Source organism: Symphalangus syndactylus, chromosome 2 (genome assembly GCF_028878055.3).
Source record: "Symphalangus syndactylus isolate Jambi chromosome 2, NHGRI_mSymSyn1-v2.1_pri, whole genome shotgun sequence".
Classification (NCBI taxonomy): Eukaryota; Metazoa; Chordata; class Mammalia; order Primates; family Hylobatidae; genus Symphalangus; species Symphalangus syndactylus.
The window spans coordinates 88,076,056-88,103,020 of NC_072424.2; the positions used below are offsets into that span (position 1 = coordinate 88,076,056).

The window sequence follows — 26,965 nt, forward strand, 5'->3', positions numbered from 1 at the left end:
CCTCACAAAGCTTGAATTCTTGATCATATGAATGGATAGTTAGATGAATGAGGGGACTGGTAAGGAGAGAAGGTATTAATTAATAACTTGTATTTGATTTGATTAGTGAGAAAGTAATAAATGTGAGGGTCTGTCCTGCTACAAAGACAAGTAGGAAGCAAAACCAGCTCAGGATCCTCGGAACTGTGCTTCACTGCATAAATCATCCCAAAGAGCAATTACTAGTGATACTGGCCACTTGCTTAGGAGAGGAAGGGAGGCCCTGACCTCCTCAAAGTGACAGCTGACCTCCTCTATGGGAAAATTAGCAACACTGGGGCCTTCAGACAAGTGGTGTTTGCCAAACTTTTATACTTTGTACCTGCTTAGAGTACCATAATGATAAAAGAAAACAAAGGAAACTTGGCTTTCTTAAATAATACTATACAAACTAACTCTTATGTTCTAAAGGAGAATAAAAGCTATATTAGATATTCAGCAACTTGTGGGTTTTTTTTGTTTTGTTTTGAGACAGAGTCTCGCTCTATCACCTAGGCTGGAGTGCAGTGGCACAATCTTGGCTCACTGCAACCTCCACTTCCTGGGTTCAAGCGATTCTCCTGCCCTAGCTTCCCGAGTAGCTGGGACCACAGGCATGCGCCACCACACTCAGCTAATTTTTGTATTTTTAGTACAGACGGGGTTTCACCATGTTGGCCAGGATGGTCTCAATCTCTTGACCTTGTGATCCACCCGCCTCAGCCTCCCAAAGTGCTGAGATTACAGCTGGGATTACATTGCGCCTGGCCAACTTGTGGTATTTTAATCGACCAAATGCATGAAATGTCATAGGCATATTTTTTCCAGAAGGCATTTATTTTGGTAAAATATTTTTTAAATAAAATTTTATAGAAGTTGACACTGCTGTTTATCATTTAGCTTTAAAAGTTCATAGACTTCTATTAGGTTTTTTCGTGAATTCATTTTTAAACTGGAGATTATTTGCAAGATATGAGTTACTAGCTTATTATACTGAATTACAGTATTCAATTAGAAAATAGTGCTGTGTTTATTTATTTATTTATTTATTTATTTATTTTTGTGATGGAGTCTCACTCTGTCATCCAGGCTAGAGTGTCAAGTACAATGGCATGATCTCGGCTCATTGCAGCCTCCACCTCCTGGCTTCAAGCAATTCTCCTGCCTCAGCCTCCCAAGTAGCTGGGATTACAGGCATGTGCCACCACACGGGGCTAATTTTTGTATTTTTAGTAGAGATGGGGTTTTGCTATGTTGGCCAGGCTGGTCTCAAACTCCTGACCTCAGGTGAGCCACCCACCTTGGCCTCCCAAAGTGCTGAGATTACAGATGTGACCCACTACACCCAGCCATGTGGTGTTTATTAAATATAACTATGCCTAGCAGGCATTTTTGCTAGAAATAATGAAGTCCACAGGGTAGTTCAAATTCTTCTTCCACAGCTCCTAGTATGAAGATTCCTTGAAATAAGGTATCCATTTAAATATTTTTGTTTACTTTTGTTAACACATTGATCAATATGAACCTGGACTATGGTTAATTTAGAAAATTCTCATGTTTTAATTCATGTTGTAAAATTATTAACCACTAACAATACGAGGAGGGAAGAAACAAGCCTTTTTTCATTTGCAGCTCTTTTTAATACTTTTGGGTCATTCTAAATGTCAGTTCTCATTGGTACCATAGAGGTATAAAGGGTTGGAGATCTGACAAATGATGTTATTCCCCAGGTTATACCTGAAAACGTTTTCCTCTGACCATGACCCTGATAGAATTTTTTTCCAGTCATTTCCTCCTTCTGCTGGATGGATGGATAAATAGAGAAAATCCTTACATTAAGGCAAATTATTATTATTTTCCAGTTAATCAAAGTATTGGAACTTGAAACAGGGTTTGAAATTGAAATTGCTGCTGTATAATCTGTGTTATTCATCAGATTACATTTCCCACACATTACTCTATAAAAAATATTTCTGGTCTCATGAAAAGCAACAAGACCAAAAATCCTTTCAGAAAAGAATTTTTAGCATGCAGAATATTGAAAATGAAAAGGCACTTAGAACTTTTGATGGTTCTAAATTTGGGTGGCTACTTTTTAATTTTTTTTTCATTCTTTTATCACTCACATGAGTTTTGTGGTTTTTTTTTATGGTTTTTCTCCTTCACCAAACACATTTGAAATGCTTTACATGGAAACTGAAAATAGTCCAGGTACCAAGCATTTATTTATCCTCATTTATCATCACTTCTGGATGGGCTAGACCAGCTCACAGATCCCCACAGGTTTGCCTGCCATCCATCTGCATTGCTGCAGGCTCTTTAACGCTGTCACCCACTCAAGGTAGGCTAGCCAGTAAAGTAACACTTCCCCATAGGCTTGCCTCAGACATCTTGCTTCGCCCTACCATGGTACATTTTTTATTTAATTTTTGTTTTTATTTCAACAGCTTTTGGAGTAAAAGTGGGTTTTGGTTACATGGATGAATTATATAGTGGTGAATTCTGAGATTGTAGTGTACCCATCACCATGGTACATTATTAAAGAACTTCTAGTAACAAATTTTTTAACATAAAGGCCAAAGTTTAAATAGAAAACAAAATCATTGCCACTATTATAATGATCATGGAAAGTGATTTATGAAGTACAAGATTTACCATAAGCAGTACAGTGTCATCTTGTGATTTTTCTTCTTCCAGAAAGTTTCATGAAAGATTTATTAAATATATAATATCAAGAGTTTGCTTTTATTTGCATATTATTCCTTTGTTCCAGAGATAATTCTGAAGGTACTTTTTAAAAGTTGCTTATTCTGATATGCTATTAATTTTTAGGGATATCCCTGTGGATTTCAAGTACATAGCAGAACCCAGTATGCACTCAATGCCTGCAGTGACTTTGTCTCCAAATGGTGAGTTAGTATATAGATTGTATTTTTAAATGAGCTTCTAAGATACGGTGTGATTTCTTTATTCAAAAGAACTTTGGCCCCTTCCTTCTTGAGGAAGTTTGTCACCGTGCCATTACTTGTATAAGGTAATCTTTAAAATATTAGAAAGAATTACTGGTTTTCATATGTAAGTCACCTCACCTACTTTTCTGTGTCTCTTTTTAAATAAAAATAAAAGAAACAATGATTTACAGCTAACATTGATTGAACGTCAGATTTCTATTTAACAGTTTTCTTTTCTTTTTTCTTTCCCCTCCTCTCGTCTCCCCTCCCCTTTTTTCTTTTCTCTTTTCTTTTCTTTTCTCTTTTTACTCTTTTTCTTTTCTCTTTTCTTCTCTTTTCTCTTTTCTCCTCCCCTCCCCTCCCCTCCCCTCCCCTCCCCTCCCTTCCCCTCTCCTCTCCTCTCCTCTCCTTTTTTTTTTCGAGACAGGGTCTCCCTTTGTTGCCCAGGCTAGTCTCAAACTCCTAGGCTCGAGTGATCTTCCCTCCTCAGCCTCCCAAGGTGCTGGGATTACAGACCTAATCCACTATGCCCGGCCAGAGTTTTCTTTTCTAATTCTCCTTCCAAACAGAATCACGTTCAGTAAATCATTGAATAATGATTTGGCCAAGGCAGAAGAATCACTTGAACCCAAGAGTTCAAGACTAGCCTGGGCAACATAGAGAGACCTCATCTCTACAAAATAAAATTTTAAAAATCAGCTGGCGTGGTGGTGCACGTTTGTAGCCCTAGCTACTTGGGAGGCTGAGATGGGCAGTTTGGTTGAGCCAGGAGATTGACTATGATCGTGCGACTGTACTCCAGCCTGGGCAACAGAGCAAGACCTTTCTCTCTAAAAAAAAATAATAATAGTGATTTATTGTAAACTCTTTCAGGGGATAGGAAGTTTTGGTCTGATTCTCCATAATGAGAACACTTTAGCAATTCACTATAAAAGATTTTCTCAGGCAAAAATTAAGAAGATAAATCTATTTAATATTGTTTAATCCATTGTCTTTTAAGTACAAGATAATTTGTGCTACAGATATACTGACAATATACTGATGTAATTATAGCTCTACATGAGAGTCTTAAAGTGAGAGTTCTGATGTTTGGGAGACCTTGTCATTGAAACCACTGTCAATTCACATAATTAACTCCAAGTGTAGGGCAAGGAAGAATTTGCTGTTCCATCAGGGCCTCTGACACAAGCAAATGGTAATAGCTGTTAAATGCTCTATCATTTTTATAAGAAGAGCAACCTAACTGAACCCTTTTTTGATCATTGCTAGATTATATACTTCGTCACTGTGCATCTATATTTCATGTAGCTTATTTTTAAACCACCTATTACAGATTTTGTGCCCATCTTGAACAAGGCCATTTACCCACTCAGGCATTATTTAAGTAAACATTAGTAAGTAATGTTTACATGTACAGTTGGCCCTTCGTATCCATGAGCACCTGGGATTCAACCAGCACGAATCCAGAATATTCAACAAAATAAACAATAAAAAATAACAATACAACAATTAAAAACAACACAGCATAACAACTAGGTACAAAGCATTTACGTTGTATTAGGCATTATAAGTAATTGAGAGGTGATTTAATGTATACAGGAGATATGTAGGTTATGTGCAGATACTATGCCATTTTATATAAGGGACTTGAGCATCTGTGGATTTTGGTATTGGGTAGGGGTGCAGATCCTGGAACCAATTCCCAACAGATACCAAGGGATGACCATATATAGGATGCAAGTATAGTCATGCATTCCTAACAACAAGGGTACTTCTGAGAAATGCAGTGTTAGGTGATTTTGTCATTTTGTGAACATCATACAGAATACTTACACAAACCTAGATGGTTTAGTCTACTTACCCTCGGCTGTATGGTATAGCCTGTTGCTCCTGGGCTCTACCCCTGTATGGCATGTTGCTGTCCTGAATAATGTAGTCAGTGGTAAGCATTTGTGTATCTAAATGTATCTAAACATAGAAAAGGTACAGTAAAAATTTGGCACTACAATCTTATGGGACCACTGTCATATGTGCGGTCCGTCATTGACCAAAACATTGTTAAGTGGTGCGTGACTGTAGACGCTGCAATTTAGGCTCTAGGGGCTTTGATGAATCCTAAGTAGAGAAAAGCATTGTAGCCTTTTAAAAAGTTACTCTAATTTTTAAAATTATATCTTTTTTTGTATAGTTTTATTTAATAACCCTAGGCTTTCTCACCACTTAATCTTTCTTCTGTAATTACCACAGATAAGTCTCTTTCTCCTATTTCCCATAGTTCTGTTGTCTATACTTACTATAAATTGATTTCATTTCATAACTTTTAGCTTATTTCTTTAACATTAAGCTTGCAATTTCTATATTTCCTTATTTTTTTAAAAAAAGCTTTCATATGAGAGTGCTCAATGATATAGGATTATATACACAAAAGCCATTAGTTTATATATTAATACCTCTTGCCAGTGACATATTTGTAACATTTTACAGGTGGTATAGTAAATTTATTTTTTAGTATTATAAAGTATTTGGGAGCAAAAGTTACATTAATCACAGTGAACATATTTAAAATAAAAAGTTTTAAAAAATGTTTTAGTCTTCCTCTAAAATACCTCATTTATTGAATTTACAGGAAAATGGCTAGCATGCCAATCAATGGACAACCAAATCTTAATTTTTGGAGCACAGAACAGATTTAGATTAAATAAGAAAAAAATTTTTAAGGGCCATATGGTAGCAGGTTATGCTTGTCAGGTGGACTTTTCACCAGACATGAGGTAAGTTTAAATCTTCTAATCCATTTTCGTGTTCAAATATGATGATATAAACTGTTATTGTACAAATAACACTTTACACATCACTCTCACATAATATGTTTTTATGAGAACTCGATAATCTGTCAAAATTGTCAAAATACTGGGTATAAAGGCAAGAACAAATTAGGAAAATTACATTTTGCTTTTTTTAGGTTCTTGCTTCAGTATATTCCCTTCTATTACTTAGGCTTATGCCCTTTAGCCACCTAATAAATCCCTGTCTATATAACCAATGCCTTATTTTTTCTCTGCTTTTCTAAGCAAGACTAGAAGTGCTATAGTCACTGTATTGCTATGATTGAATGAACACCAGAAGAATTAATTGTGTATTACAGTGTTGCAGTTACAGCTTCACTACAGCTTGTCTGTGCTGAAACCTCAAATCCAGCTTTTGAATATTTCTAGGTCACACTGGATTTGTGAAGCCTACAGCACGGTCCTTAGTTAAAATGTATAGGCAGAAGTAATTTAGAAATCCCAGTAACTTTGTTTGTTTAGCCTAGTAATTGGGCCTACCTCTGATTCAGTCTTAGATGTATTCAAAAGATATTAAAGCCAAAAAGTAATTATGAAAGTGGTAGAGCCTACTGTGATAGAATAGATCTAAAGGTGTTCCCTAGCTATGTGTGGAATTGGTTCTCCAGTCTCTGTTTCTGACTGTCTAGAGACTGATTGTGTAACCTCATTCATTGTGGCTCCTGAGACTCCCAGTCTTCACAGTTAAAAATAATTTTCTACTCTTAGATTGGTTGGGAGGTTTTTTTAATAGAATTTCAAATTACAGACTGCTTCATGTTCTACCATCTTATTCTAAGTATTGTATATTTGCATTAGATTTTTTTTTAATGTTAACGTGAAAAGATAAAGTCCCTATTCCTCATTCACCTTACCAATTTAAGGTATTTTAATAATTTGAATTTATCTTTCTTCCCATTATAGTTATGTGATTTCAGGAGATGGAAATGGAAAATTAAACATTTGGGACTGGAAGACCACAAAACTCTACAGTCGATTTAAAGCTCATGATAAAGTGTGTATAGGTGCAGTGTGGCATCCTCATGAAACTTCTAAGGTCATAACATGTGGTTGGGATGGTCTCATTAAATTGTGGGATTAATGAGATTAATCCTTAAACTAGCTGGGATCATTTTTGATCCATTGTCATATTTATATTTAATTATTAAATGTATCATGATAACTTGATTTACAGATAATGTTGATGACATTGACCCTTTGTTTAAAAAAAGAAACTGTAAATTTGGCATAATTTCATTTGCAACTTCATTTTGTTTTTTATAAATGTTGTTTATACAGAAAGTGGCTATTGACTTTCTATTTGACAATTAGTTATACTTGGTAAGCAGTTTGAGTTTATACTCATGACATACTGAAAGCATCTCTTTGGGGTCAAGAAAGAATCCCTAGTGGATTTGGGATTCTAAAGGAGGTGTTATAATTAATTATTCAGAAAAATGCATGTATTTACCTCTTCAACCAAAAGGGCAGTAAAGAATAGGGATAATATATTTTAATGTAAATTTGGAAGAAGGATAAAATCACCCACAGTTACTCTCCCTGTTATTTTCACTGGGTCAAGTTTTAATCTTTTGGCTTCATGAGTTCCACTCCCTTTGATGACATATGTTGTATATTTTTAGTTGTAAAGCAGTAATCTTTAACTGCAGCATTCCTCTAATTATAAACAATGAAAAATAAAAATCAGTCCAGAGTTCTTTTGTTGACTTAATTCCTGATCAGTATAGACAGGACTATATATATTTAATCAGAGAATTACATTATATCTGAAGATGGAACTCAGGAGGATGCACCAGGACTTTGAACTGTATTTACATTCACTGTCAGTAAAGACCTGGCTACACTTTGAGAAATCAGGATCTCCTAGGTCATTGCTTCGCAGCTGTAATTACTGAAATCCTCCTCATAGGAGATAAAGTACGAGAGGTAGAGTCCAAGATGTCAACTTGTAATTTCTTTGAAGTCATATGTTTTATCTTTAAAATTATTCTATTTTACCTGTGAATATATACAACAGGACTTTTTAAGATTAAAAAATCTTTAAACCTCTATGTCTGAAAAAAAAAGACACTCCTGGAAGATGACTAGGGTTCCCCAGTTTGAGAAGCAGTGGCCATGGTAAAACATCAGATTATAAAATCAAGATAGGCCGGACGCGGTGGCACATGCCTGTAATCCCAGCACTTTGGGGGGCTGAGGCAGGTGAATCACCTGAGGTCAGGAGTTCAAGACCAGCCTGGCCAACATAGTGAAACCCCATCTCTACTAAAAATACGAAAATTAGCTGGGAATGGTGGCTGGCGCCTGTAATTCCAGCTACTCAGAAGGCTGAGGCAGAGAGAATTGCTTGAACCCAGGAGTGGAGGTTGCAGTGAGCTGAGATCATGCCACTGCACTCCAGCCTGGGCGACAGAGCGAGACTCCACCTCAAAAAATAAAATAAAATCAAGATAACCTCTTGAATGTAGTAGCTCATAGCACTTTAATTTGGCAAGCCATTTTTCCTGTTTTATTATAAATCTATATTAGATGTTTGAATATGGTTTGAAGTATTTCACTACCGTGCTGAAAAAGATTGGTTGATAGCTGCTTGGAGTGCTAACTGGAAGATCAAAATCATGTCTCTTGCTGATAACCTAAGAGCATTAAGCTCTGAGTCCAGTGAGGTCATAGCAGTGTATGCTCTTTGCCCTTACGGAGTGTCCATTTTTTAGAAATTTAGATTTTAAAAGGCGTGGGACATACGACCAGGCCCTATAGCCACATAAAAATAAATTTCATAGAAAAAGAATAAAAGCGGAGATATATTTTTTGACACAGAGGCACCCAAAGAAATACAAACACTGCCTAGCTACTGCCATTTCTGTAACTGCCCAGAAGGGTGACAGATTTCTGAAAGGGATTCAGATACGACCTTTTCTTTAGTCCCAACCACTAGTTTTAACAAATGTGAATTACTGAAATGTGAAGGGACAAAAAGAATCATACATTTAAACTGTCTTGTTCAGCATACCAATGTTGTATGTTACAAATCATCATTTCTAAATCTGGATTGATTCTGTTGTGTTTTTGACTGTTTCTAAAGTAAGTGTATATAAAAGTTGTCTCCTTTTTAAAAAGATCGTATTTTTAAATAAAGCATTTTTTGTAGAAAGTGCTATCAAAATGTTCATCTTGTTCATCTTTAGTCTCCTTTTAAGTCTTAAGTGTATTGAGACACTAGATTAAGCCATTTGCAGTTTTAAATGGGTCATACGGAGAGAAATAATGCTTTAGAGGTGGATGTGGTTTATTCAGGTATATCACTGGGTTTATAATTATATAATGAAATACACAGCAGTACCCTCAGAGCACATTAACACATTCCATATTTATTCATTTAGTGGTGGCACTAAGTCGTGATTACACAACATTTTAGAGTACATAAATGAGTGGGGTTATATTTCAGCATAAAAAGTTTCAAGATCACATTGTTACTGGACTTAGGTGGTTACCATCTGGCTCCTTTTCCTTATTGCAGCCTTTTTGTCATATCCAGGACAGATTTCCTTTCTAAAAGTTAGGATAAAAGTGATGCTTTAGTGAAAGATTTACTAGAATGAATATTTAAATATTGAGTCACAAGCTGGAAATATTTTGTCCTAAACAAGGAACAAATTTTGAGATTAAAAAACAGGGAGTGGTGTTACACAGCCACATTTCTAAGTAGTTCTTGAGGCTACATTGTGGGGCTGCGTGGTATCCTTGGTATATTTATAAAATACCTGTAAGAAAACATTGACTTTGAAATAGCAAACCCTTAGATGGTAACCATAAATATCACAACACTGGGAACAATTATAGAGACTTTCCTTGGAGAACATTGTTTCTCAGGGTATGGACTGAGAACTGTCTGCATCTGAATTACCTAGGGGTTGCGTTGCTTACTGAGATGTAGAATTCAGAAGAAAGTAGGAATTATTGGCCGGCCCGGTGGCTCACGCTTGTAATCCCAGCACTTTGGGGGGCTGAGGCGGGTGGATCACGAGGTCAGGAGATCGAGACCACGGTGAAACCCCATCTCTACTAAAAATACAAAAAAAATTAGCCGGGCGTGGTGGCGGGCGCCTGTAGTCCCAGCTACTCGGAGAGGCTGAGGCAGGAGAATGGCGTGAACCCGGGAGGCGGAGCTTGCAGTGAGCCGAGATTGCGCCACTGCACTCCAGCCTGGGCGACAGAGCGAGACTCCGTCTCAAAAAAAAAAAAAAGAAAGTAGGAATTATTTGGGGGAGCCATCATGAATTCAGGTATGGGAAGGGGTATAAAGTGGCATCCAGGTCCCAGTATCCATCAGCAGTATTAAATGTGGGTCTCACAGTGAGACCTAGGGAAACTGATTCCGTGTATCATCACAGATGCATATTTTTCACATTTTGACATTTTTGAATAGGGCTATAGTTAAAATAAATGAATGTCATAGTTTAATGGGCAGCATTCAATTCTTTCTTAGTGTATCATAAGATAATTGATGAAATACAGTAAAAACAAGGCAAGTACGAAGGGCCTGAAAAGAAGAGAAGATCCAGTGGGAGGAAAGTGTCTATTGCAGCACTGGGCTCAAAGTTCATGTTATGAAATGTTTCTTTGATCACTGAGTAAAATGAATGAACTAACTGAAGATTCAAATTAAAAATATATATATATGTAGACACACAAATATATATCTAATCACTAGAAAGCTTTTTTTTTTTTTTTTTTTTTTTTTTTTTTTGAGACAGAGTTTCACTCTTGTTGCCCAGGCTGGAGTGCAATGGTGCGATCTCGGATCACCACAACCTCTGCCTCCTGGGTTCAAGCGATTTACCTGCCTCAGCCTCCCGAGTAGCTGGGATTACAGGCATGCGCCACCACAGCCCAGCTCATTTTGTATTTTTAGTAGAGATGGGGTTTCTCCATGTTGATTAGGCTGGTCTCGAACTCCTGACCTCAGGTGATCGGCCTGCCTCAGCCTCCCAAAGTGCTGGGATTACAGGCGTGAGCCACCACACCCGGCCAGCTTTATTTTAATGTAGAATTTTTGTTCCCAACTCAGACCTTCAAATCAAAGTCAGCACTTTTAACAAGATCCCCAAATGAGAACCACTGAGGTAGAGTCCCAAATTTATCTTGGGCATTTGGGACACTAGACTATGTGGGACATGTAAAGTCAAAGAGAAATTTAGCTGGTCAAAAATATGCACTGTACACATGTGTATGTGCATGTATATGTGTGTATAATGTATGCACATAGTATATTTATGTGTACATGTTCCATATTCATAGTCACTTTAATAATTGTGGAAACAACTTTCTCAACCTAATTGCAATTTTATCTGAAACTTAAGTCACAGACTTGCAGCCAGCGCCATTAGAATGACTTTATTTTTAGTGATAGTAAGTGAAAGTGAAACTCTTGATTCTACAGCTTCTTATATCTGCAATAGCTGTCTTCAAATGAGTTTCTTTCATTCCCCACTCTCCAGCCTCCAGCGTTTTAGATCTAGGGGAGCAACTCAGATCGCCATTTTTTATTTGTTCTAATACCCTTCTGTCCAATAGATGTATGTCAGTCATATATGTGATTTTAAATTTTCTAATAGCCAGGTTTAAAAGGGACTTAATAATATATTTTAACATATCCAAAATTTTATCTCAAGATGTACTCAATTATTTTAAAAATTAATATTTTACTTTTTTCATATGGAGTCTGAAATCTGGTATATATTTTACACTTACAGCACATCTCAATTCAGACACTACATTTTCATCAAAGTATTTTATCTTTCATACAAAGTATATTTACATGCCCAAATTGTTTCAGACATACTTAAAAGTTTTCCAATAACTAAATCAAGTGCAGTCACGTGTTGCTTAACAATGGGGACAGGTTTTAAGAAATGTGTCATTAGGCGATGTCATTGTTGTCCAAACATCATAGAGTTAACATATGTACCAAACCTAGGTGGTATAGCCTACTCCATTGTATAGTTCCATTATAATCTCAGGGGACCACCATCATATGGTGGTCTGTCACTGAGTGAAAGGTTATTATGTGGTATGTGACTGTATAATATTTTTAATTTAAATTAAAAGTAAATGTAATTTAAAATTTAGTTCTCAGTTAACCACAGTTTTAAGTGCTCAGTAGCAACATGCATCTAGAGGCTACCATATTGCACAGTACAGTTATAGTACCACATTTTACGTAAGAGTGGCTCAGATATTCAGTATACTGCCTCATCTTCTGAAAAACATTGTAAGGTTCAATCTGATCGTAAAATATCTCATATAAAAAATACAAATGCTCATATTTTTCTCTGCTACATTTTGGGTAATTTCCTCAGGCCTGTCTTCCAGTTAATTTTTTTTTTTTTTTTTTTTTGCAACAGAGACTTGCTCTGTCACCCCCAGGCTGGAGTGCAGTGGCTCGATATTGGCTCACTGCAAGCTCCGCCTCCCGGCTTCATGTCATTCTCCTGCTTCAGCCTCCCGAGTAGCTGGGACTACAGGCGCCCACCACCTTGCCTGGCTAATTTTTTGTATTTTTAGTAGAGATGGGGTTTCACTGTATTAGCCAGGATGGTCTCGATCTGCTGACCTCGTGATCTGCCCACCTCGGCCTCCCAAAGTGCTGGGATTACAGGCGTGAGCCACCACACCCAGCCTCCAGTTCATTTGAAGTCTCTTTAGCTGTGTCCAGTGTGCTGTTGTTCCATTAAACTTCTTATTTCCATGGCTGTTTTTCTTTTCTGGAAGGTGTATTTGTACTTTTTTATATTTACCTGTTCTTTTTCACAGTGTCATATTTTCTTATGGCTCCTGTATAGTCCTTTATGCCTTTAATCATGATAAATCATGTATATTATACTTTCTTTAAGATTGTTATTCTGTTATGTCAAGTTCTTGGGCTGAAAACCATGTGGTTTATTGTGTCTGCTAACTCTACCTCGTGGGGGACTATTTATTTCCTTGTCAGTTCTAATATTTTATTATGGGTTTTGTTTTTCTAAGGAAATCCTTTGTAGCCTGGCTTGGTGAAAAGTCCTTTTAGAGTGGTTTTGCATCTGCTTCTGCCATATAGCCCTGAGGTATCACCCCTAGAACCTGTTTGTTTTAATTTTCAACTTTTATTTTAAGTTCAAGGGTACATGTGCTGGATGTTCAGGTTTGTTACATGGGTAAATGTGTGCCATGGTGGTTTGCTGCAAAGATCATCCTGTTACCCAGGTGTTAAGCCCAGCATCCATTATTCTTCCTGATCCTCTCCCTCCTCCCATCCCCCACCCTCCAACAGGCCCCAGTGTGTGTTGTTCCCCTATGTGTCCATATATTCTCATCATTTAGCTCCCACTTAGAAGTGAGAACATACGGTGTTTGGTTTTCTGTTCCTGTGTTAGTTTGCCAAGGATAATGGCCTCCAACTCCATCCATGTCCCTGCAAAGGACATGATCTCATTCCTTTTAATGGCTGCATAGTATTTCATGGTGTATATGTACCACATTTTCTTTATCCAGTTAATCATTGATGGGCATTTAGCTTGATTCCATGTCTTTGCTGTTGTGAATAGTGCTGCAGTGAACACACATGTGCATGTGTCTTTATAATAGAATGATTTATATTTCTTTGGGTATATACCCAGTAATGGGATTGCTAAATTGAATGGTATTTCTGCCTCTAGGTCTTTTAGGAATTGCCACACTGTCTTCCACAGTGGTTGAACTAATTTACACTCTCACCAACAGTGTAAAAGTGTTGCTTTTTCTCCGTGCCAGCATCTGTTGTTTTTTGACTTATTAATAATAGCCATTCTGACTGGTGTGAGATGGTATCTCATTGTGGTTTTGATTTGCATTTCTCTAATCATCAGTGATGTTGAGCTTTTTTTCATGTTTGTTGGCCACATGTATGTCTTCTTTTGAGAAGTGTCTGTTCATGTACTTTGCCCACTTTTTAATGTTCTTTTCTTGTAAATTTGTTTAAGTTCCTTATAGATGCTGGATATTATACCTTTGTCAGATGCATAGATTGCAAAAATTTCTCCCTTTCTGTAGGTTGTCTGTTCACTCTGATGATAGTTTCTTTTGCTGCGCAGAGCTCTTTAGTTTAATTGGATCCCATTTGTCAATTTTTGCTTTTATTGCAATTGCTTTTGGCGTCTTCGTCATGAAATCTTTGCCTGTGCCTATGTCCTGAATGGTATTTCCTAGGTTTTCTTATAGGGTTTTTATAGTTTTAGGTAGAACCAGTTTTTATCTTAATTTCTCAGCTTAGGGTTTTCCTCATCATGTGATTAGGATAAATTCAACTATTCAACTCCTTGCACAGGCCTGAGATTTCAATTTCTCATGAAAACTTTTCTTTGTACTCAGAGCTATAAGCAGAGATAAGCGTCCTTGTGCTGGTGGATGTAGAATTTTTAGGTCCATTTTTCATTGAGGTTGCAGCCCTCTCCCTCTTTGCTGTAGGTGTCCTTAGTCCCAATCCTTTCTCCCCAGTACCAGGTCTTATCTTGTGCTTTAGGCCTCTATCCATTACTATCTCTATCCATTACTCTATCCTTGGAGTTAGTGTAACTAACCTCCAAGGGCTACTACAGTGTAGGTTCCTGCCTACCTGTCTGGCTCTAGGCTCCCTCCCTCTGGGCTTTTGTATCTGGAAAATGCTTTCTTCTTCGACATTCAGTCATACACACACACACACATACACACACATATACCATATACACACATATATATGTACTCGCATATATACAAACACATATATACACACACATGTATATATATGGAAGGATCTCTAGGGATCTATGTATGATTGTTTTTTGTATCTTTAGATGTCACCATGTTATTGGAAAAATCAAAAAACAGGAATGTAATCTAGTGCAGTCTAAAAAACGTACATTCTGATTTTTAGAACCATCTGAGTTTCAGTGTGTGATACTAAAAGGTACTTTCCTAAGGGTACTTCATCTTGATGACCACAGAACCATTATAATGGATTCACCTTTCACCTGGGCTTTTTCTGCATAAGCACATCTTTTGGATTCTTTAGAATTTATCAGAAGACTTCCCTTTATAGCACTTGTCTTAATCCATTCAGGCTGCTGTAACAAGATACCTTAGACTAGGTAATTTATAAACAACAGAATGTATTGCTCACAGTTCTGGTGGCTGAGAAGTCCAAGATCAAGGTGCCAGCAGATTCAATGTCTGATGAGGGCTAGCTAGCTCTCTTCTTCAAAGATGGTGCCTTTTCACTGTGTCCTCACATTGTAAAAGGGGGAAAAAACTTTCCTTAGGCCTTTCATAAATGCACTAATCCCATTCACAAGGGCTCTGCCCTCATGACCTAGTTACTTTCTAAAGGCCCCACCGCATAATACCAACACGTCGGGAGTATTTCAACATATGAATTTTGGAGGGTGACAAAGTATTCAGACCATAGCAGCATACAAATTAAGAAATTATCTTACCATTGTCTAAGCCTCATCTAATCACAGTAGTCAAAATAATGAAATTTTCAAGCTAGAAGAAACTTTAGAAATTAAATATTCTAACCTAAGGAAATACTTCAAGAAAGGTGAAGACTTGCTTGATATAACACAGCTAGTTAGCAGCAATAGCAAGAGTCTCTGACTTCATCCTACTGTCCTGCCTCTATATAATGTCACTTAATTGTATATTTTTAAAACTGTTGGATTCATGTTATAACCTTTGTGGCTTCTAGGCTTGCTGTCTCTGAGCTAGGTAATTTAAAAGAAACAGCTATTTACATAGTGTTTATTTCATCCTTTAGTAAAACAAAACCTGTAACTGAAGACACTCTCATGGCTCCTTCCATCAGAGTTGTGCCCCCATCACTTTCTCTTTGCCCAAAAGGAAATCTCTGGCTCATATTTCAGTCTCTACAATACCTTTTCTCAGCTTGATTTTACTCTTTCAACTATTGTTTTTATTACGCACTTTCTACTCCATGTCCTATAAAAACTATGGCTTGAATCATTTTTGTAAAAATACTAACCCCTATCTTTGGTAGAAATAGTCTTGCATCATCCTTCCTTCCTTCTCTCATTAACTGAAAAATATTTCCATGATACTGAATTGTGGTTCCATATACTGACTCTAAAAATGACTGCTGGGAGTTGCTACAAAGAAAGGACAATGAGAAAGATTGAGGTTTAATATCCTAGGACTCAGATATCTTATAATAATAATTGAACCTTCAATTATTATTGTATTCATTCAATTCAACTATTATATGGTTCTCAGTTCTCCAAGACCAAGAAGATTTCCAGGTTGGCATCATTTAATCAGGAATAGGGACTACCCCATGCAATGCAATGAACAGCCATGTTGAGAAAAGAACAAATTGTGTCCAAATTTAAATAACAAAATGAGAGACAGTGGTCCATCTAAATTCCAAAGGTATTTTTAATGCCAGAAAAAACTTCAATAACAAATGATGAAATAATTTTTTAGAAAAATTATATGGAAATAGCTTTTTAAATTTATATTCAACAAAAATTTATTGAGCCCTTTTTACCTAGCCACTGGGGCTGTAGACATGGCCCTTACCCTCATGGATCGTACAGTCTGCTGGGAAAACCAGACATTATACAAGCAGAGAAAGTACAGACAGTGTTAAGACAGGAAGAATAGAGGACATTGTGGGGACACATAGCTGGGAGCCTTAAATAAGAGGGGTCCCTGAGAAAATGATGTTTGATCTGACATCAAACCTTGAGAAATAATATTTTCTTGTACTGATAATTTTTATTGACACATAGTTGCAGTTTCTCATGTTATGGAACACACTTGGACCTTTATTTATTATATAGATCCACCCAGGAGTGATATTCAAAATATCCAATGACAAGTAAGGCAGAAGATAGGCCAGTTAGAACAGAAGCAAGCCACAGTGCTGTGTCAGGATCCTGGAAGCTGCCTTTTGTGCTGTGCATTAGCCTTTAATTGCCCAGTCATGGGGAAAGGCCTGGGCATCCTGTGAGAGGGTCTCCAGTGGAGAGGGACCACCGGGGAACCACTGTATCTCTACTGGTACTTTTCAAAAAAGTATGAATATGTCCAGTGTATTCCAAGGGACATACTTTTTAGTTGACAAATAAATTGTATATATTTATGGCACACAACATGATAATTTGTTATATGTATACATTGTGGAATACTAAATCAACTAATTAACACATCCATTACCTCAAATACTTATTTTTTGTGGTGAGAATATTTAAAATCTACTCTCTGAGCAATTTTCCAATATACAGTACATTGCTATTAACTATAATCACCATGTTGCACATAGCTCTTCTCTACTGGTACATACTGATTAGATATCAGTCCTGTGCATACTTGGTTTCTCTACTGAAATTCCCTAGTCTAGTCTTGAATAGTTTAGTCAAATTCGATCTCCCAAATTTAAATCCCTTATTATTTCAGATAGCCATATTGTACAAAACTAATCACTAAGAAAAAGTTAAAATAGTCTGAGAAAAATAAGTTGTGGTTTTAAGAAAGCATTAAATTTTAATATGTTGGGAACCATTTTTCCACATAGTTCTTTTTTTTTTGAGATGGAGTCCTATGGTGCCCAGGCTGATCTCAAACTCCTGGACTCCAGTGATCCTCCCATGTAGCTGGAAGTACAGGCACATGGTACTGCACCCAGCCTCCATATAGTTATAAAGTGTGACAGCATTAAGAATGCTTGATTTATATTTCTTAAGAAATAAAATCAAGTCATTTAAAGAATTTCAATAATCTCTAAATGTAAGTAGTTCTAAGAATATATTGAATCTTTGGGTTATGATTTTATCTGATAAGTTCAGGCACCTCTTTCAATGTAAGAAAAAGTAAGACATTTTAGCATAAGGTTAAATGTATTATTGAATCCACAAAGTATCAGCAATTGGCTAGTACAAAATGAATTATGTTACTGCTTAAGAATCAAACATAAATTTATCTCCACCAGAAAAGAACAATTACACTAATTGAGCTTGGAGGTACTGTTGTATTGTTAAGTAGAATGATCTATTTAAATGAGGTCTTTTGTTTTGTTTTTTTTTTTTTTTGAGACGGAGTCTCGCTCTGTTGCCCAGGCTAGAGTGCAGTGGCACGATCTTGGCTCACTGCAAGCTCCACCTCCCAGGTTCATGCCATTTTCCTGCCTTAGCCTCCCAAGTAGCTGGGACTACAGGCGCCTGCCACCATGCCTGGCTAATTTTTTTGTATTTTTAGTAGAGACAGGGTTTCACCGTATTACCCAGGATGGTCTCGATCTCCTGACCTTGTGATCCACCCACCTCAGCCTCCCAAAGTGCTGGGATTACAGGCGTGAGCCACCGCGCCCGGCCAATGAAGTCATCATTTTTGCACTAGCACAATATGATAAGCCTGGCTTCCTGGGACTAATCCAAGCTTTGCAAAATCTAAACATTTAATGCTTAAAAATTGCAATTCTTATACTTACTAAAAGATCTTATAACTAAGGCAGAAATGCCTACATGAATAACTGATTTGGACTAAACACTGTAAACCTGTGAGTTTGTTTATGCCCTATCCTGAGGTAAATTTGGACCTTCAGTCAATTCTAGTAGAAATTTGTTCACTTCTCCCTAGTTCTTCATTTGAACATGCCAAATAGTTACAAATATTTATATGATGAGCTTTTCTATTATAACTGCATCAAATACAAGCACTGTAAGAAAAGAAGGGGAAAATTGTTTTTCTTTAACAAATTATGACAGAGTTTATGCTAAAAGGCAACTCGTGAATCTCTTTCATCCTCATATGCCTTACACCTACAAAAGAGCATTGTTACTCATTTGATAAAAGCATTATCAAATGTGTATTTTCAGAATCATTTATGAACACTGCTCTAGTAAAAATGTAAGAGATGCATGTCACAGATATTCACATCTTAGCTCATTTATCTGCAAGTCAAAGACTAGTTTTAAGCAAAGGAGAATTACTTTGCTTAAGCAACTCCAAGTGACTGCCATTTCTAAAACCCAGGAGGAAAGTGACAAGTACTGGGACAAGCCAGAAGAAGAGTCATTTCCAGGCCTGCAAGAGCTTTTCTGGCAACCTAAATGTATTGACAGAGAAGTTGTTGGGTCTCCGTATTTCTTCCGTAAGCTTCCCTTTGGCAGGCATACTTTAATCAAGTAGATGATTTAAGTTCAGCAAACCTGCATGCTGCAACATAATTCTGACTCAAACTTGCAGCCCTTTTCTATTTGTAGTTTCCCCCCACTCCCCTTTTACTAACAGGGAGGCAAAAATGAGTCCTTTCGACAAAGCATCTTATGTTTGGTACAGGCTTTGGAAGCTGCATTGTGGATGGGACCAAACACTGGCTTTTTGGGATCTGACAGACCGAAATGTAAACGACTGTTCCTCCATCTACAACTTGAGTAATCTGAATAAGCCATTTAACCTCTCAGTTTCCTTTTCTTTTTTTCTTTTTTCTTTTTTTTTTTTTTTTTTTTTTTTTTTGAGATGGAGTCTCTCTCTTTCGCCCAGACTGGAGTGCAGTGGCATGATCTTGGCTCACTGCAACCTCCACCTCCCAGGTTCAAGCAATTCTCCTGCCTCAGCCTCCCAAGTAGCTGGGACTACAGGCACATGCGACCATGCCCACTAATTTTTTGTATTTTTAGTAGAGACATGGTTTCAACGTGTTAGCCAGGATGGTCTCGATCTCCTGACCTCGTGATCTGCCCACCTTGGCCTCCCAAAGTGCTGGGATTACAGGCGTGAGCCACTGCGCCCGGCCTCTCTCAGAATTTCTTTACTCATAATATTGGAAAAAAATAAACTTCCTTGTTGGGAGAATTAGGAATAAGCTATGCACATGGTCCGGCAGACAGTAAGCTCTCAGTAAAGAGTAACTCTTGATTTTGGTTGTTTGTTATGTGTTGTTTGTGTTGCTCTTGTGGTGGTTGTGGTGGTGATGATTATGGTTTTGCCTGTTCCTCATAAAAGGATCTTGTGTTTGCCTGTTCACAGGCAAACAGTGCTACAGTAGCCTGGTCCCCTTCTCATGGCCTGCACCAGTAGTTCTCCACAGCGGGTTATCTTGCCCCCTCGGGGACATATCCTACAATGCACAGAACAGCCCTCCCCCAGTAAAGAATTATCCAGCCCAAATGGCAATAGTGCTGAGGTTAAGAAAGCCTGGCCTACATGATAAACATAATAAACTCTAGAGGCAGGAAAACCTTAACAACCATCAGTATACTCATCACAAATTTCAAACTATCCATGAAGAGAATGAAGGACCTTTTTAGAAATAAGCATAAAATAAGTATGGATAACTATTAAACAGGCCGCCTCATCAGTGAGTGTGGCTGGATGTGTTCGTGATTTATTCTTTTTTAACAGTACATTCATTCTTGCTTCAGGTACGTATAGCATGATGAAGTCAATGCTCGACAGCACCAACCTGAAATAAATAGTCAACTTGCCGTAGACAAAGGCGCTTTCAGTAATGACCTAAATCTCCAATTCCACGAATTAAAAATCTTAATATGGGTGTGTTACATATCTAAAAGATGATCAGACTGGACATTTAAGATGAATACACTTTCCACGTTTTAATGTATAAAAATGTTTATATATTTCAGTATATAAAAATTTTATGAAAATAAATGTTATATAATCCAAACAGAACTGGGCTAAAGTTAGCTTTGCTTTGGAGATGACACCATATAAACTACAGTATAAACCAATTTAGAGAGTGTGTGGACCCTTCTGCTCATTTGAAATACCTCTGTACATTGAAATGACTAAACTGCCTTTTCAGATCACACTTACTCAAGCCAGTCCTCTCAGCTCAACAACTTTTAGTAGTGGACTATGAGTTTTAAAATAAAAAGCTCATGTGTATATCTTTTTTAATTATCACAACTAACTCAGAAAGTCCTGTTCTCTTTTCAACTCAAGCTAGTGAGGTCATCCAAGTCTAATACGATTTGATCTCTCACTTGAGGAATGGCATTTTCAAACCACTTCAAGAAACAAGGAGCCAACCTGGGAAATGTCTGAGGGTAGAAGGAAGTACAAAATTGGGAAAAAGGGTAAAGTCTAGTAATAATCAGTATTCTACTCTCTCCCCCCAATTTTTTAGCAATGTACATACAGTTTTATACTCAGGATATAAAAATGCCAAAAATATATTTAATTGACAGTAAGGTAATAATTTGGTTTTTATGCTATTTATTTGAAATAGAATTTTAGAAAATTATGCATATGTTTAATCCTGTAAATAGTAATGAGAGAGAGCATTTGAGCCACTGAGAACCTAAACTTTCCACTTAATTTTTAATGTAGAAAGGATTGGTACTATTGAAAAACTGTCTAACTATCCTAGGAAAGTGAGATGATGGTCCTCAGGCCACAATCGTGTAAGTGATGCCAACTGGGAGTAAAGAAAAATGCACTTAACATTATTAGAGATAATGTATTTTTTTAAAAAAGATTTGACAGCATAGGCAAGTCTGTGGGTGGAAAATAATGTTTGAAGGCAGAAGAGGCAACAGCAAAGATACCCAGCTTCTGCTCTGTGCTTAGTTTAATAGGAAATGAAGGGAAATTAAGGTTGAGTATAAAAAGCATCTTGAGTTGAAGCTCTTTTTTTTTTTTTCTGTGCACAAATAAATTTTATTCAGGTATAAAAAGCAAGTGCTTTTTCAAATATGTAAAATCTAAAAAGTGTAATACCCAATGTATTATTCCATTCTCACACTGTTATGAAGATATACCTGAGACTGAGTAATTTATAGAGGAAAGAAATTTAATTGACTCAAGTTTAGCATGGCTGGGGAGGCCTCAGGAAACTTACAGTCATGGTGGAAGGGGAAGCAAACACATCCTTCTTCACATGGCAGCAGCAAGGAGAAAATTGAGAGCCAATTGAAGGGGGACGCCCCTTATAAAACCATCAGATCTCATGAGAACTTACTCAGTATCACGAGAATAGCATAGAGGAAACCACCCCCATGATTCAATTACCTCTCACCAGGTCTCTCCCACAACACGTGGGGATTATGGGAACTACAATTCAAGATGAGATTTGGTTAGGGACATAGCCAAGCCATATTACTCAGGGACTCATAATGAAGTGATCATTAAAGGCCTTACTTCAGTGAGGAGAGCACAGACGGAAGGAGCCAGATGGAAACCAGAATATGTGAGTCAAGAAAATGGTGAAACATGCCGGTAGGAAAATCTATCTATCTATCTGTCTATCTATCTATAATTTATCTATCTATCTATCTATCATCTATCTATCGATCTGCCTACCTACCTACCTACAATGGTTAATTTTATGTGTCAACTTAACTGGATTATCTGTGAGGATATTTCTCGATGGGATTAATATTTAAATCAGTAGACTGAATAAAGCAGATTCTTCACCTCAGTGTGAGTGGACCTCATTCAACCAGTTGAAGGCCTGAATAGAACCTAAGGCAGAGTAAGGAAGAATTAATTCTCTGTCTGGCTGTCTTCAAGCTGGGACATGGCTCTTGGTGAGGTCAAGACCTTCAGACTTGGTCTCGAACTGGAACTTACACCTTTGAGTTGAAGCTCTTGATAGTCTAGTCTCTTTAACTCAGTGACAGAATTTGGTGCATCTGAGTTCCCAGAAATCAGAAGTATTGCTGCTTAGAAAGCCACAGCATGGCCTCAGCAAAGGCTGAGAAGGAATGACTGAAATCTACAAGGTTGTAAAGAATATCATTGACAAGGTAAATAAGAAAAACCTTGAAAAAGGAGAGTCAAATTCAAATTTAAAACCCTATTTTAAATAGTAGGGGAAGAACTTAAAAATCTCACCAACCTAGTAAAAATAGAAAATTTATATAATTTCATTTCAATGTTGGTGAATTCATAGATTATAGATACATAGAGAATTTTAGGGAAAACTGAGATGAATTGGGGATAATCTTCCAAGTTAAGGTGAAGGAAGAGTCTGGGCAAATAGGGGTGACTGTGTTCATCCCTTTAACAAGTATTAACTGTGCCCCATCACATACCAAGCACCAGGCTGCATTCACTGCAATAACATACTCCCTGCCTCAAGCAGGGCACAGGCTAGCAGGAGACTGGGTGAGTAAACTCATGATTAGAATCATGGACACGCTGCATTCTGCAAATATTTTCTTGTGCTCTTGATGACATCCTGCATCCTATTTCCATCTTGTATTCACCCAACTCAGAGTATAACAGCTACTTGCATTGAAAATGTCTTTCTTCAAGAATAGCTGAGGTTTAGATAAATCTTTGTAACTGTGAAAAAGCCTGAAATCCTTTTGTTCTAACTCTTTGAGAAGGCTGTACCAGAACCGCACAACGCTGCTGTCACTGCCACTGACCTCAAACCCAGGCCAGTGGAGATGGATCTCAAAGATGAGCTGTCCAATCTGCTCAAGAACATCTTCCAGAATAAGATTTTCCAAAACTTTCCATTCTGCACTTTCCAGATCTGCCTTGAGAATGTCAATCTGTAACAAAGCAATGAAATGAGATTAGCAGATTTAGTAAAACCATCTTGATATCAGGAGTTTCACATTATAACTACCTCTGAAGGAAGCAGAATTTTTAAAATTTTAGAGCTGAGGGTGGTTTTCAAGTGGCCATTTATGACATGAATTTCTAACCCCATTCCATACTAAATGTTTTGGTTTTTTGTTCTTGTTTTTAAGAGATAGGGGTTTTGATATGTTGCCTAGGCTAGTATAAAACTCCTGGTTCAAGCAATCCTCCTGCCTTCGCCTCCTGAGTAGCCGGGACTACACGCGTGAGCCTGTTATGTTAATATATGTTAATATAGAAATGATGAAATACCAGGCAAAAATCACAACAGACCCTCTTGCTTTCTGCCCAATGGGAATGGATATCTGAGAAGGAGAAGGTAGAGTGAGTGTATCACAGACCTCTGTGCACCCCACAAACTATGCCACCCCAGGAAACTCAGCCAAGTCCTGACAGAAGGTGTCTACAGAAAGGAAGTGACAAAGGGCCACTGCCTGCAGGGACTATCTTGCAGGCCTCATTCCCCCAACCCCAACTTCATCGAGACTGGACATCAAGGAAAAAGTTATTGAGTATCTGAATATTGGACTATAAAAAATATTATTATTCTATGATTTCTTTACAATGTACATACCAGTATAGCATTCTTAAAAAAAAAAAAAAGCAGCAACACCATCCTCTGCTTATTTAATGAACACAAGTTCACATTCAAAGGAGACAGAATAAAGGAAGAAGAGGATTGGAATATCAACATTTTGCAATTAATCAAGTTATGAGAATCAGCTCCTTTTTGCTGCCTGTGCAAAAAATCCATTAGAACACCAGAACCCTAAACACAATGAAAGTTCATTTTTACCAAGTAGTTATATGTGCCTGACACCATGCTAAGGGCTTCCCCTTGCAATATCCATTTAATCCTCTCAATAATGCTGTAAGGGTGATTCTGTGAGTATCCCTAATTAAAGTTTAGGAAACGAGACTCAGTGAGGAACCCATCCCCAGTCACATGGCTAGAGAGGCAGTGGTGAACTCTGAACAGAGTCTGTCTACAGAGCCTGTGTTCTTAACCCCTACATAACATTGCCTCTTCCAATACACCCAAGAGGAAAAATGGGTAACTCAGAGTCTCAAAGAGGTTTGGAGTTTGGAAAATAAGGTGCTATCTGGAGAGTGAATATGGGTCAGTGAGTAAAGTATTATTATTAATATTGCCACTTTACATTTGCAGAGCACTTTTCAATAGGGATAATTTTACCACATGGAGGAAAGCTGACAGCATTCAGACATAAACTGGAATAACGAGGCTGGAGGAAGTCATTGCAAAAGAGCAAAGGCTATAGCCCCAAGAGGGGACAGCAGAACCTTAAGCAGCCCTTCAGGAAGCTGCTGACTGAAGTCATGAATATCCTGCCCCATGAAAGTGAAAATACCTTTGCTTGTTTAGAAAAACAGATAAACAACAAGACGCATGCTACCCATTCTTTCCCTTCTCACTGCATGTCTGTTCGATAAGTTTCTCATATGAGGCTCAAATGTGAGGCCCCTTGTGCCACATCCAAACTATTCTGACATAGTTTGGATGTTTGTCCCCTCCAAATATCATTTTGAAATATGATTCCCAATGTTGGAAGTGGGGTCTGGTGAGAGGTGTTTGGGTCATAGGGGTGGATCCCTCATGAATGGTTTGGTGCTGTCCTCGAGATAGTAGTGAGTGAGCTCTAGCTCTGAGTTCACGTAAGATCTGGCTATTTAGAAAGAGTGTGGCACCTCTGCCCCCCTCTCTCTTGTTCCCGCTCTTGCCATCTGATAGGCTGGTACCTCTTCACCCTCCACCATGTTTGTAAGCTCCCTGAGGCCTCACCAGGAGCAGATACTGGCACTATGCTTCCTGGTACAGCCTGCAGAACCATAAGCCAAGTAAGCCTCTTTGCTTTATAAATTACTCAGCCTTAGCTATTTCTTTATAGCAACACAAGAACAGCCTAACACACATTCCTTGGGTGATTTCAGAGTTGAATGGAAGAGAAGGTACACAGAATTTACATATAACAGCTACAAGAAAATTGGCTCTGTCCTGATGCCTGAGACTCTGTAGGACATGGTTTCACATTCTTGCCTTGGATTGTACCTCCTGGTCCACCAAGGAAAAAGTGATGGTAATACCCGAAGAATACTGAGTGCCTTAGGAAAGCCTGGGTGTCTGTAAACCAGTTTGTCCATTCAATAGTTCCAAACTCAAAGAGAAAAAGTTAAAACAAAACAAAACCTTTCTTCATGAGAGGAACTGAGCAAAGACAGGTTGCATGTGAATACACACCAGGCTAAAATAATTCCTGTGAATCAGACACAGTGAAATTTAGCCGGGTGTGGTGGCTCATGCCTGTAATCACAGCAGGCGGATCACTTGAGCCCAGGAGTTCAAGACAACCTTGGACAACATAGTGAGACCTCATCTCTACAAAATAAATAAATAAATAACATTGTTAATAAAGAAATTAATTCACTCTTTTTTCCATCTCTCCTGCTCTGGCATGTCCATGGCTTTGTTCAATCTTGGCAAATTTTAAACAGAATACTCCTGGATTAAGGGGAATTAAGCTGCCAAAGGCAATATTTAATCAAAACTTTATAAAATTTTCTAATTGGTACAGAAAGTATCCAAAACCCAAAACCAGCATTTGTTCTATCAATTCACATAGCCAAGAATGTCTTAGGTTCCTTACAGATTCATGTTCACCGTGGTTTTCTGTGAGTTTGCTCATGTTGAATGTGAGGAATACATCGAAGTATTAAAGAGACAGAGTAAAGTTCATCAGCTTTAAATTAACCTAAAAACTCTATTAGTGATGTATAAGGAATATGTTTTGTATATTTATTCCAAATGTCTTAAAAATAAACTATCAATCAGAAGTTATGAGCAAATCAAAGGGAACCAAATTATTAGGCTAAATCGTAGTAAACATAGGCTTTCTTTGAAAATCCAATTTTCATTTATAAAATGCTAATCTATTCTAAAGAGCAAAAAGTATTTTCAAACATAACAACACTCTCACCCTCTTTGGATTCCAGTGACTGAAAATCCCCCACTTCAATCAGAATTGTATAGGTTGATCTAAATCATGCAGCCCAGGATGGTGCCCCCCAGGGAGCACAGAAGCTCTTCGCTGCCTTCTGACCTGAGAGGGCAGGCAGCCAAAAGGCTGTGAATAAAACATGCTCTGCTCTTCCAGTGTGCTTTTTCTATTTCTCACATTTTAAAACGTCCCATTACTGCAACGATTTTGCAAATGTGATTTCCATTATTACTCCATAATGCATCCAATATTATTGTTATTATAAAGCACTAAACATTGCTGAATAGGATATGCCACTTTTAAGATTCTAATATCAGCTTTCAACAATTATGCCACTAAAAATCATACAAATGATTAGATGGGAATAATCAAGTGCCAATCCTAAATATAGTTAGGATAAATCAGGTTTGTGGAGAAAACAACTTAAGGTTAACTCCCAGAAAATTCTGGAATAAGTGAAGACATTCTTGGGTAGAAAGGTCTCAAAGAAAGAAGATGAAACAATTTA

The 26,965-nt window shown here is 37.6% G+C and overlaps 2 protein-coding genes across 7 annotated transcripts in view; one reads left to right on the forward strand and one right to left on the reverse strand.

The window, feature by feature from the left end:
• Positions 1 to 8,981, forward strand: part of CDC40 (cell division cycle 40) — a 55,167-nt gene extending 46,186 nt beyond the window's left edge. For both annotated transcript variants that reach the window (XM_055261153.2, XM_063631049.1), the window contains exons 14-16: positions 2,851 to 2,927; positions 5,596 to 5,740; positions 6,719 to 8,981. In XM_055261153.2, coding sequence (XP_055117128.1) covers positions 2,851 to 2,927; positions 5,596 to 5,740; positions 6,719 to 6,896 — 400 coding nt within the window. In that variant the 3' untranslated portion in view covers positions 6,897 to 8,981. The remainder of the gene's footprint in view (positions 1 to 2,850; positions 2,928 to 5,595; positions 5,741 to 6,718) is intronic.
• METTL24 (methyltransferase like 24) overlaps positions 1 to 26,965 on the reverse strand; it is a 173,710-nt gene that overhangs the window by 40,104 nt on the left and 106,641 nt on the right. For 4 of the 5 annotated variants that reach the window (XM_055261165.2, XM_055261183.2, XM_055261212.2 and 1 more), the window contains one exon: positions 21,048 to 23,352. In XM_055261165.2, coding sequence (XP_055117140.2) covers positions 23,038 to 23,352 — 315 coding nt within the window. In that variant the 3' untranslated portion in view covers positions 21,048 to 23,037. Of the gene's footprint in view, positions 1 to 4,830; positions 4,938 to 21,047; positions 23,353 to 26,965 lie in introns of those variants that run through there. The other variant, XM_055261175.2, reaches the window with a different exon arrangement.